General features: G+C 43.6%; 1 protein-coding gene across 1 annotated transcript in view; it reads right to left on the bottom strand.

Moving 5' to 3' along the window:
* HHLA1 (HHLA1 neighbor of OC90) overlaps nt 1–12,893 on the bottom strand; it is a 31,412-nt gene that overhangs the window by 17,898 nt on the left and 621 nt on the right. The window contains exons 2-7 of the mRNA XM_005613400.2: nt 12,305–12,364; nt 8,812–8,871; nt 7,882–7,962; nt 7,082–7,165; nt 6,902–6,985; nt 1,498–1,581 (exon numbers count right to left, since the gene is read on the bottom strand). Coding sequence (XP_005613457.2) covers nt 1,498–1,581; nt 6,902–6,985; nt 7,082–7,165; nt 7,882–7,962; nt 8,812–8,871; nt 12,305–12,364 — 453 coding nt within the window. The remainder of the gene's footprint in view (nt 1–1,497; nt 1,582–6,901; nt 6,986–7,081; nt 7,166–7,881; nt 7,963–8,811; nt 8,872–12,304; nt 12,365–12,893) is intronic.

Genomic DNA, 12,893 nt, shown 5'->3' on the forward strand with positions numbered 1-12,893 from the left:
TACTCTCAAGGCAGCCCTGATTTTCTGGGGGATTTTTTGGGGATGGAAGCGGGTGCAGTATAATGTAATGGCTAAGGACACAGCCTCCGGGGTGGGTTTCTAGGGTAACAACATCAGCTCTGCCACTTACTAGCGGTGTAAACATGAGTGAACTCCTTGACCTTTCTAGGACTCAGTTTACCTATCTTTAAAATGGTGAAAATTTGAATCCCACAGTCCCTTATTGGCAATTTCCAAATCCCCAAATCTCTGTCAGTTGGAAGGTTTTGTATGAGTTTGGTACCAAAACTCCTTTGGCGGCAAAACCTGACTTGACAGATGTGAGGCTGTGTATAGACTTTATCCATCCTACTTAGCATAAAGGGTCAAGCATTTGGCTAAATGAATATGAATGTATTTGATTACGGCAGGCTGCCCTGGATGCTGCTGTAGGTGTTACATCGTGTATGGTGTAGACATTCTCTTACAACTTCCGAATTCCTAAATGTACTCGTCCCTGAGGATGCTGCCTAAAGAACTGTGGATGCATGGTTGCAGGTCCCTAGTGGGATGGCTATGATGATCCAGTGAGATAATGTGTGTGAAGCTCTAAAGTATGGTGCCTAGCGGATAGGAATGCTCAGTAAATAGTCAGAATAATAATTATCGTTACTGTTAATGTGGTGCTATTATTATATGTATCAGCATAGTGACCAAAGGCATGCACTTCAGAGCCAGATCGTCTGGGTTAGAATTCTATCTCTGCAGAGTGATCTTGGTCAGGTTTCTTAACCTCTCTGTGCCACAGTTTCCTCACCTATAAAGTGGTGATAGATATAGTTGCTACCCCATGAGGTCGTAGGGAGTATCCAAAGAGGGAATACACTCAAAGCCCTTAGAAGAGTCCCTGGCGCCTAATGATAGCTGTTCTTATTTCTTTTTCTCCCCAACCCCTGCTTCTACAGCAGTTGCTCCACAGGGTAGCATGCCATCTCTCTGATGAGACCACGTGATGGGCTATTGACTAGGCCAGTGCTTTACAAGTGGGTCCCCAGGGAAATGTGAATAGCCTGGGGGTTATATGAAGCCACTTCGTAAACAAGTCCTATCTTTCTCAATTGTACATCACACATGGGCTTAGGCTCCATAGAGATATAAATCTGAATTTGGAACCAACCTTGAGCAAAATATTCAACCTCTCTGAATCTCAGTGTCCTCCTCTGTAGAAGAGGAGTACAGCGGTCCAACACAAGCTGTTCTCTTGAGTCTGCCTAGATTCCCCCAACTCCGAGCTTTCGATTCTTCCTCCAACTTTTCGGACACTCTGATGGGAAGATGGAGCTTTTAAATACGGGTGGTTGAAACTGGACCACACTTATTGTCTAGGTAAAATTTACATTAACGTTCCTGGCAGCCTGGCCTGTGGCAGGGGCTGGGGTGGTAGTCCACTAGGTTTGATTATGATTCATGATGGATGCCGAATCTCAAATTTGCCAAGCATTTTTAAGATGAACACACCTGAGAGGATGGAGGTTGACTTAAAAATCTCTGTGAGGTAGCTGGTAGAATTGCCAATGATGTCCACCAGTAGGGCTGTGAAATCTGCAAGATAGATAGAGGAGGTTTAAATATCTGAGACTTGGTTTAAATTTCAGAGACACGAGGGGAAAACTATATTGTATTTGAATTTTTCAGAGCAGATTTTGCAAGTTTGATTTAGTTCAGTGTATTGAGGAATATTAACAATCATATAGAGAAATACTACTAATTATAAAAAAAAGTCTTCATTTCAGGCAGGCAGAAAACTTTTGGATCCACCATTATAATCCCCCTTTTTTTCCCATTGCCTTGTCCCCCCAAATCCTTCTCTGCCAACACCAAATAGCTGTGAAAGGCCTTATCCTTGAATAATGGTTTTCCTAATTTATTTTTCCCTGATAATCTCATTTAATTGCTGTAGAATACCAAATCCATTGGATAGGAAGCAGCCCCACAGAGATGTGACATAAATTTACATAATTATGGATTTTCAAAATGATTTCAAATTTAGCAGTGGGTTATTAACTATGAACTATCAAAAGACACAAGGATTGTATACAAAATACAACCGGGAACCTCTCCTCCTGCCCGCCTTGTGAAGAAGGATGATGGGAGGAGAATGGGAGAATTCTACATTTCAGGCTATAAAATCTTTGTGAGCTATCTCTCTGAGCAGGGTTTGGACAAGGCCATAACGTGACGTGGGTGGGCACCACTGAGCCGTGAAAGATCCTAATACACTTCCTAGCCAAACAGCTCCCACCTCCTCCACTGTTCATTTATGGTTTTCCAGGACCCAATAAATTCTTGGCTTCTAAAACAAGGGGTACGTATTCTCGGAGCCCGAAAGAGTAGTTTGTTAAAGAAGAAGCTTCTTGGGTCCCCTGGATAAACTGCCGTCATGCCTTATATAAATGCTTTTTTTTTACTCATTAATGGGATTATGAGCTTGTGTGGGGGGCAAGCTGAGTTGAAAATATAGAATCCAAATGATGGAAAGTACGGAACTCTGAGAGGTAGGAAAATGCTATATGACAACCAATGGAATGTGCCGCATGTGAGGCCAACAGGAGGTGGGCACTGCTATCTGAGCCAGGGCCACGATGTGGTCCTACCACCACTGCATGGACACATGGCTGATCTCCTGGAGGGAGATGTGGTAGCACACCTATGCAGGTGAGGACACCTGCCCATGAGGAAGGCAGGCAAACTTGGGCGTCCTCCTTTCTGTCTCTTTAGACCAGTCTGTTCTTTGTCACATTGTGGAAACTGAGGAAGGGTAGTATCTCACTACCGTTTCCATCTGTTTTCTTTCTACTTCTCAAAATTCTCCTTTGTTTATTAATTCATTTGTCTAAGAAGCATTCATTGAGTGTTTGCAGTGTGCCAGACATCTGCTTGGTACCGGAGGATTGTGTAAGGCACCATCTCTGCCCACCATAAGCTGAGGTTAGTGGAAGAGAAAGCTTATAAACAGACCACTAAACAGCAATCCACTGTTGGAATCCACTGTTCATATCGCATGGGAGATATGAGTGTGGCTGTCGAGCCAGGACACCAAGGATGCAGTCCAGGTTCTGTCCAAGTTTCAGAGATATGATGGAGCTTTCCCAGGTCCCAGAGGATGTGGCAGAGCTTGCATTCAAGCTGAGGTCTGCCTTGGGCTAAAGCTCCCACTCTTCCCAATACTCCCACCATTGCTCATGCACTCTCTTACTCAACCCATTTTGTCAACTCCCCCTTTAGAACTGCTTTCACAATCTGTTTATAGGCTTGGAATAACATCAGTTATCATTACCTCAAAGATATTCTTTGTTTTGATGAAAATTTGAATTATCCAATTTACTAGCAGCACTTATAAATGAATACTTTCTGACCACCTTCGTATAAAACTAGAAGGGAAAAACAAAACCCTTTTTGTCTATCCAATTGGTCATGATTTAAGAATGTCTCTTAGTACTCAGTGTTGGAGGGGGTGTGGAAAAACAGACACTTTCAAACATTAGCGGTGAGAGTGTCAACTTATAGAAGATTTGTAGAGGAAGTTTTAGCAATTTGAATCCCCACAAGATCGCTTGCCTGTCAGACCACAATTCCATTTCGAGGACTTCATCCTACAGTGATAACTGGGCAAGTACTCTAAGTGATTGTACACAGGTATTCATCACAGCATTGTTGACAATTGTGAAAACATGGGGAATAAACTGTTTCCATCAAGAGGAGATAAATCAAATAAATTATGGTGCATTCTTTCGATGAATACTGTGAATTCATATGAAGGATGAGGCCTATTTTTATGCATTGGGATGGGATGGTTTCTAAGACACTGATTAGCTTAAAGGTGGATTATAAAACTGCACAGAAAACATGGTAGATACTGATGGCTGCCTCCCAAATTCCATTCTCCCATCTTCCTTTAGTAAAAGAATGTGAAATTTCAGTTGGGCGTGTGGTAGTCTAACATCATTGAAAACTACATTTTTAAGCCTGCTCTGCAGGTCAGCATGGTCATGACTGGGCAATAGAACGTGAGAAGGAGCCATGTGGAAGTCTTTCCAGACTGTGAGTTTTTACAGTGAATCGGCACGCCTTCCAATGGCTTTCTCCCCTTCCTTGTAGCTGGAATGTGGATGTGGTGACAAACCACCCTGGACTATAAGAACAGGGGCAACAACTTATGGAAGGCAGAGCAACACGTTAGAAGGAGCCTGGGCTCCCTAGACCGTCAAACCATCAGTGCAGCCCTGGTATGCCACCCAGTTTGTCTCATAGAAAAGCAATTCACTTCTACCTTCTATAAGCCACCTTATTTGGGAATCATTTGTTATAATAGCCTAGCCTGTATTCTAAATAATATAGAGAATGTAGATTGGGATGACTGGATAGGTGGGTAGATGGATGGGGTAGGTAGGTGGAGTAGAAAGGCTGGTTAGATAACTAGTTGACAGATGGCTTAGATAGGTGGATTAGAGGGGTGGCTTAGATCATCTTGGGTAAGGTGATTTACGGTGGATGTTGGGATATCAGGTATTTCTGATTTTTTTATTATACCTGTCCATTTTGTTATACCTGGCATTTTGACATCACAATATATTATTTTAAGATCAAGAAAATTTAAGCTATTTTCATTTAGGAAAATAGAAGAAAAATATGCAAATACAACCCCAGAGGAGGGCTATATGTCAGAGATGAGAATATTCAAAAGAAAACGATCATCGCTTCTCGGCCCTTTGGCTAAGATCAAGTGTAATATCAAAAGAAAATGATCAGGTCTGAAGATTATCCACAAACACGTCTTCCCCAAAGGTTTTGAGCAATGGCAAGATGTTGGCCTAGGTGTACAGCCTCTCTTGGTAGTGATTTGCGGGCAATCGACATCAGGCATATTGTGAGGTGTCAAACCTTGTGAAAAACTGCTGTGGCTTACCAGAGGAGCAGCATACCGTTCTATCAGTGGTAATGATCCATGGATCCATTCTTTTCGAATAATTGTTTCATGTGTGTGTAAATACGCTTTGGCTCACCAAATAGAATTACAAACTCTTTTCCAGCAGATGTGACTCTACTTTTTAAATTTTATTTTTATCTTTCATACAACCAGGGCAGGGACTCAATGCCCAGCAAAAAACTCAGCCCCCAGGAGGGGCCAATGAGAAGGTGAGAAAGGAGTGGTTATGAAGGACGTTTTTTCTCCCAAATGTAGTTTGTTGATGAGATTCAGAGCGTGAGTTAAATAAGATAACGGATATTGGGTACTCACTGCAGGGTCTGGCATACAGTACTCACTAAACAGCAATCATTATTCTCTTTAAAATGTTTACAACATTTGTTCCAGAAATTCCACTCTGGGGACTCTATCCTCAGCAAATAATCTGAAGCAGTGAAAAGTTTCATGCACAAAGATGTCCAATACAGGGTTTTTTATGTTAAGAGAAACCTAGAATCCACCCCAAAGTCCGACAAGCATACTGGCTAAGAAAATGCTCGCATTCATGGGTCACACAGCCATTACAAGTATTTGCAAAGAGTTTGTAATATCACGGAGAATATTTGTAATATTAGGTTAACTGAGAAACAGAACAGGAGGCTTTTTCCGCTTTGGTTCTTGCTTCTCTTACAGTCTATTCTTTAACAAGCAGCCAGAGGGATCCTTTTAAAATCTAAGTTAGATCCTGTGCCTCCTCTGTGTGGACAATCACAATGGCTTCCTTCTTACTCAGAGTGAAAATCAAAATCCTCGCACTAGGGTATAAACTTCTACATGATCTGCAGTACCCTCCTTGCCTCTCTCCCACAATTCTGAGCTCATTTCCCATGATGCTCCAGCCACCCTGGCCTCTCCAGTCCTCACTCTGCTGCCTGGGTTTTTGCCTGGAACACTCTGTCCCCAGGTACCACGGGGCTGTCTCCTCTCCTCCTGCAGGTCACCCCTCACCTCATTGGAGAAAACTTCCCTGGCCATTCCCACCATCACTTCCTTCCTCATCCTTTCCTCTGCTTTATTGTTCTCATGGTCATGTATTAGCCAACACACCGTGTAGTTTTGGTCTATTTGTTTACTCTCCATCCCTTCCTACAGAATTTAAGGCCATTAGAGTGGGCTGGTGTGTGTGTGTGTTTGTGTGTCCACGTGGCTCAGTGTGGTATCTCCACTCCTAGAAGAGTGTCTGGCCAATAGTATGTGCTCAATAAAGAACTGTTGAATGGATGAATTAGTGGTGAAAGAGCAGTTTTCATTCCTATTTTTCAGGATTCTCTAAAATAAGGAACAAGTAATACTTTTAACTTTTAAAATAAGCAAAGTAGGATGGGAATATACTCCCACTGAAAAAAAGTCAGATAATACAAGCCCCCTTGATGAACACTCTTCCACTCTGAAACACACTCCAACCTGCTTTTCAGAGGTAATCAGCTACCCAGTGTCCGAATATGTATATATTTTTTACCAGTAACATTAGATTCTACGTATTATTTTGTAACACTCTCTAATTTAAAAAGTCATGCAAATTTTTCCATACATAGGCCAAGCCATCTGGCCACATCCATTCATTCCTGTACTGCCCCTGATTGTTTTCCAGAGTTTGATCATACGGTAGACTATTTAACCATTTTTCAGATGATGGGTATTTATATTGTTCTCAGATTTTGCTATTAAAAGAATGCTGCATGAACATTGCATTCTTGCTCCATTGAACACACATTATTTCTCTGGGGTGAAAACCAAGAAAACTTTCTGGAGCCATGAAGGTGCGCATATTTAAGCATGATCGGTATCACTATATTTTCCTATCTTAGTCTAAGGAGAAAAAAACAATTCAAACTTATCTAAAAGGGTGCAACCAAAACCAGGCAAGCTGGGAGCCTCATGGTTAGTTCCACCCACCTGACAAGTCATTGGTCCGATTGTTTAAACAGTAGCAGTACCGCATGGGGAATTTGGCTGGGTCCACCGTCTTCAGGTTAGAAACTGTGAAGAGAAATGATATACACAGCAATCCTGACGTGGCCCTGCCAGCCCGTTGCTCACCATTATCGCCACCAAGAAAAGCCGGGCAGCACTCACTGTTGTAGATGGCCACAGAAAACTTGTGGAAGGCGAAGGAACTGTATGAAGTAACGCTCAGCAAGGAGAAGAACTTCTTGCTATCTGTCAAAGATATTGAGAAAAGGAAACAGCAAATGCCTACTAACAATAATAAATAAACAATAACATAAATTAGTAAATAGATAGTAGAAATTGATAATACAGTAAACAAATAATAAAAATAAGTAACAAACAGGGGCTGGCCCAGTGGCATAGTGGTTCAATTCATGCACTCTGCTTCTGCAGCCCGGGTTTGGTTCCAGGGTGCAGACTTACACCACTCATCAGCCATGCTGTGGCGGTGACCCACATACAAAATAGAGGAAGACTGGCAACAGGTGTTAGCTCAGTGCAAATCTTCCTCAGCAAAAAAAAAACCCCAAAAAACAAGCAATAAACAAAAATACATAACAAAATAATAAAAATCAAAGATAATAAGCAAAAGCAAACCAAAAAAGGCAAAAGTACATGTCACTTGGCTATAATTCCTGATCTGCCCTTCAGCTCTGGCAATTTTATCACAGAGATTTATGATTAGAAAAGTCTACACATAGGCCATGTTAGGAACGCAGCTTGCTCTCAAAATGCTGGCAAACCTCCTACTTCATTTGGATGTTTCAATCTCGTCATGAGTTAAGTAGGACATCACATTTCCACCTGAACACGGAGAAGCTGGGACACAGAGACTTGACGTGACTTGCCCAAGACACAGAGCATCCAGAAGCAAAGTGGGGACAAGACCAAGAGGGCCTGGATTGTGGTTTAAAAACAAAGGTCACCTTTTAATGCTCTGCTCAGCATCCCATTCACCAGCTCTGTCAGGTTAAGCGCCGACAGATCCACTGACCTGGCAGGCAGCTCTGAAAGAGATTCGAAGATAATGTCACTGGCAGGCTTTTCTTGGCAGCAGACAAAGCTCCTCATTTCCGACATCCAAGTCGATGTGCCTCCTCTCCAGACATTTACTGAACTCACACCCTGTGCCGGGAACAAGGAATTCAAAGACAAAAGGCAGCTCCTGTCCTCAGCAGGTGACAGCCAATGGCATACACTGTGACAAGGGAGAGTAGATAGGAGAAATCCAGGAGAAGCACAAGGAACACTTGTTTTAGGGGGCAATTTATCCCTGCATTTGGAGAGAGCAGAGACTGGTGGGAAATGGGAGGCCCAAGGAGCTCTCAGGAGTTCCCAGCAGCGCCGTATCTGGAAACGACCCCATTGTCTAACCGAGGAGCCCACACCCTGGCTGCGCCTTGGCATCCCGGGGAGGCTCTCTTTAATTCCACAGTTCCGATGCTTGCTCTCCATCCTCAGAGATTCAGATCGAATAGGTCTGGGAGGTGCCCCAGACATCAGTACCAAAATCAATCAATCAATCAATCGATCGATCAATCGCCCAGATATTAGTCATGTGCAGCCAAGTGGAGAGAGGCTGCCAGGTTAAAATCCACCTTCTCCCAGCTACTCCCTGAACATTTGGAAACAACAGCTGACAAGGTGGAAATAGCGGTTGATGCTCCTCTTTATATGCACTCTTTTTCAACTCTTACTTAATGTTCAGATAATCGTGTGGATAAAGCCATCTGAAGATGGGAAAGCTGCTGTTATCCCACCGTGGGGATGCGGATGGGGAGTGGAAGTCCAGAAAAATGGGAGAGTTTGCTCCGCAGCCTAGGCCACCTGTGGAGCCCTGGGGTGGGGGAACTCACCTGTGGTATCGAGAAACGCCACTCCCTTTTCCTTCCTTTCTTCTCCTCTGAAGCCGGAGGCTGGGAAGAGAAAAGGTGTCAGGAGAGAAATGGGAGACCCTAACCACTCTCCCTCCCCCCATTGCTGGAGAAGTCTGGGAGGCCTCTACTGCAGTGGTTCTCCGGTTTAGTGACCCTGACAATCACTGGGGACACTGTGAAAAAGTAGATCCCAGGATCCCTCACCTGAGATTCTGGTTTCCTTGGGCTGAGCGTGGCCTAGAAATGCAGAAGCACACATCTGAATAAATAGGCAAGCAATTCCAATGCAGGGGTCTAATCCATGCCATCCCTTTACCGGGTCAGGAAACTGAGGCTCAGAGAGGAGAAGTCACCCGCCTAAATCTGTACAACTGAGTCCTGGCAATGAAGAGGTCAGAACCTACTTCCTAGAGCAGCAGAGCAGTGACCCTTCCAAAATATCAGGCCACTTGGCTGTTGGGCAAAGTTCATGCTATCAAAGAAGAAAAGGTCAAAGGAAATTTTGAAATGTCACAGCCTTCATTTATTCTGGATTCATTCAACAAATGCTCACTGAGGGCCAAGCAATATGCTAGGTGTTGGGTATAAAGAGGTCTCCAGCTTCGTGGACATCACTGTCTGTGGCTCAGGTGGGAGGAGGGAGGTTCCCGTGTCATTACACGTGAGGAGTGTCAACACAGGGCAGCAGGATGCCATGAGCACCTCTGCCAGGGCCCCCACCTGGTCCAGGGGGATGGAGAAGGCCTCCCTGGGGAAGTGACAGAGAGCCAAGACCTGAAAGATCAGTTGTTCTGGATTCCATGTCATTTAGTCATGCCGCACTTGCTACTATCATTGCTGTAATGATCATTTTTCATGTTACATTCCGATGGAGAACGTGCTTTATGTCCATTTGATAGATGGAAAAACCAAGGCACAGAGAGGCCGAAAAATGTTCCCGAGTTACCGTGTTACAGAGAAAGTTGGGATTTAGGGCTGGCCTAGTTACCTGTCGCACCAAGGAAAGCCACTTTTTTTTCCTTCTTAACGTCTCTATTTCTGGACACTGAAATAAAAGTTTTCATGGAGGAAATAGTATTGCGGAAGCTCAGCCTCACACAATGTATAACATCCTTAAATGTTATCTAGTTCAAGAGCCCCTTTGAAGGATGAGGAAACTGCAGCCCAGAAAAGTGATGACCTGAATCCCACATCTGGCTGGTGGCCCTGTTCCCCTCTCCTGCTAGCCTCTGGCAACCACCTTTCTACTCTACTCCAATGAGTCTGACTATGTTAGATACCTCATAGAAGTGGTATCATGTAGCCTTTGTCCTTCTGGGATGGCTTATTTCACCCAGCATGACGTCCTTCAGGCTCACCCATGCTGTTGCAAACGGCAGGATCATCTATTTTAAGGCTGAATAATATTTCATGGTCTGTGTATACCACATTTCCTTTATCCATTCATCTGTGGATGGACGTTAGGTTTTTTCCCTGCTTTGAAAGTACTCTAATGAAGCTTAGGTCCAGAACTCTTCCTTGCTTAAGCCAATTAGGCCTTTCACCAATTATCAGGCTTTTGGGTTAAATATCAGAGCTTTGGGGTTAGAGGTAGGTGGGAGTTAGGAATCCCCTTGCTGGGCCGGCCCGGTGGCGCAGAGGTTAAGTTCTCATGCTCCGCTTCTCGGCGGCCTGGGGTTCGCCCATTCAGATCCCTGGTACGGACATGGCACTGCTTGGCAAAACCCATGCTGTGGTATAAAGTATAAAGTAGAGGAAGATGGGCACGGATGTTAGCTCAGGGCCAGTCTTCTTCAGCAAAATGAGGAGGATTGGCAGTAGTGAGCTCAGGGCTAATCTTCCTCAAAAAAAAAAAAAAAAAATGGAATCCCCTTGTCTACAACAAGGCTGTCAGAGGTGGGGGATTCTGTTACAATAATAGCAAGTCTGAGACAGGCATTTCGTATCAAGCAGCCCTGCTCGCTGGCTTGGGAGAGGCTCGCTCTCTCCCGTCAGGCGCTCTGAGCAGCGTTTACGTGAGCAGTTTACACTGAAGCAGCTGCAATGAGATCTGTGGGAGCACCACCCGACCTTGCCTGTTACCTGACAAAGCAACAGAGTCCTCCACACAGGTGAGGGACCCAGATCATCTGGGTTCTGGATCCCAGGCTACAGGGATGCTGTAGCTGTGGGACTTGCAGGATTCCTATACCTGTCAAGCCAGAACGGTGGGCCCCGTGCAATCCTCCTAACAAAGAACATTCCTGAACTTCACTCCTTTCACCTGGAAAAAATTATGTCTACCACTTCTTTTTATAATTACAAACCCACTGGTGGATTTTGATAACAAGATTTGAAGTGTGAACCAAACACCCCTGGAGCATGTATTTCTGAATAGGATGATATTCAGAAGCATCTTCCTAATAAATTGTCAGAAAAATAGTATAAAACTATTGTTCTCTTTTTGGATAAAAAGACCACCATGGTAGGGGCTGGCCCCGTGGCAGAGTGGTTAAGTTCGCGCGCTCCACTGCAGGCAGCCCAGTGTTTCGTTGGTTCGAATCCTGGGCGTGGACATGGCACTGCTCGTCAGGCTACGCTGAGGCGGCGTCCCACATGCCACAACTAGAAGGACCCACAACGAAGAATATACAACTATGTACCAGGGGGCTTTGGGGAGAAAAAGGAAAAAGAATAAAAAAAAATCTTTAAAAAAAAAAGACCACCATGGTAGTATCTTTAAAATAGAAGGTATCTGACATTTTTCATATTTATTCATGCTTAGTGTTTTATCACTTTTTATCCTTTATGATTACCCAAGGAGCAGGAATTATTGTTCCCATTTAAAGAGGAGAAAATTGGAGGCTGGAATAGGGGAAATATTTACTGAAAATCACTCTGCTGATACACAAGATATTGGTATAATCGGTGTCCTCTGAGGAAGGGAGGCAGTTGGCTGGAGAAGCATTTTAACTTTATACGCTTTTGTACCCTTTGCATTTTGAGCCATGTGAATGTACTAATTAAAAGTAAATAAAATTTTAAAAATAAAGAAAGCATACCAAAAAAGCTATCCTGCTTGTTTACTAAAATGTTAGGAACAGAAACCCAGTCCCCGACTCCAATGTGTCCTTGGTGTTGCCATGCACTCACCATCTTGCTGCACGGCCAATTTCATACCATCAAAACAAAAAAAAAAGCACAGAAGATGGAATTATCATACGGGTGATGATGGCAAAAACAATACCTCCCACTGTGAAATCTTCTATTGCTAATAGAATGTCACAGTCTCTGCGCATTGAATAAAGTCATGAGGATCCAAGTGTTCCACGAACCGTGAAGCAATGAACAGCTCATAGGAACTATGACTATGACTTCAGAGCCTGAAATAGAGATACAGTCTCCATTTTACAGATAGAGAACATGAGCCTCAGAGAAGCCAAGGAATTTGCCCAAGACAGAGCAAGCTAGGGAGGAGCACCTGCTTAGTTACCTGTTTTAGGTAGGAAGGTGATAGTATTTTCCTTCCTGGCTTCTCCTTTAAGAGCAGACACTAAAGTAAAAAAATTTTCACCAGAGAAATTATAACCCAGACATGACATCAGAGATAACTTAATCCAAAATACCTACTTTAAAAAGGAGAAAATCGTGATCTGGAATGGTGAAGTGGTTTGCTTGTAGTTGGTTCACTCATTCGTTTAGTCATGCAATATTTATCGACCAACTACAATAACACCAAGGATTGATAATGTTGTTAATCATCTAGACTTTAATAGGAATTGTGTGTGTTAGACGCTGGGATAGTATGATGAACAAATGGGTACAGATTCCATCCTTATAGTCTAGTTGGGAAGGCAGACATGAAGGAGGTGAAGACTCAAGGATATTATTACAAACAATGTTGAATGCTTTGAAGGAAACCGTCAGTGATCTGACAGTCTTCCCTGGGAGGTGATGCTCTGCTGAGATCTGAAGGGTGACTGATGTTTGAATAGGATGTAACTGGCTGAGGAGGTTTACAGTGCATGGATAACAGCATGTACCGAGGTAGGCAGGAGTATTACTTTAAAGAATGGAGAGAA

This window comes from Equus caballus, chromosome 9, assembly GCF_041296265.1.
Source record: "Equus caballus isolate H_3958 breed thoroughbred chromosome 9, TB-T2T, whole genome shotgun sequence".
Lineage (NCBI taxonomy): Eukaryota > Metazoa > Chordata > Mammalia > Perissodactyla > Equidae > Equus > Equus caballus.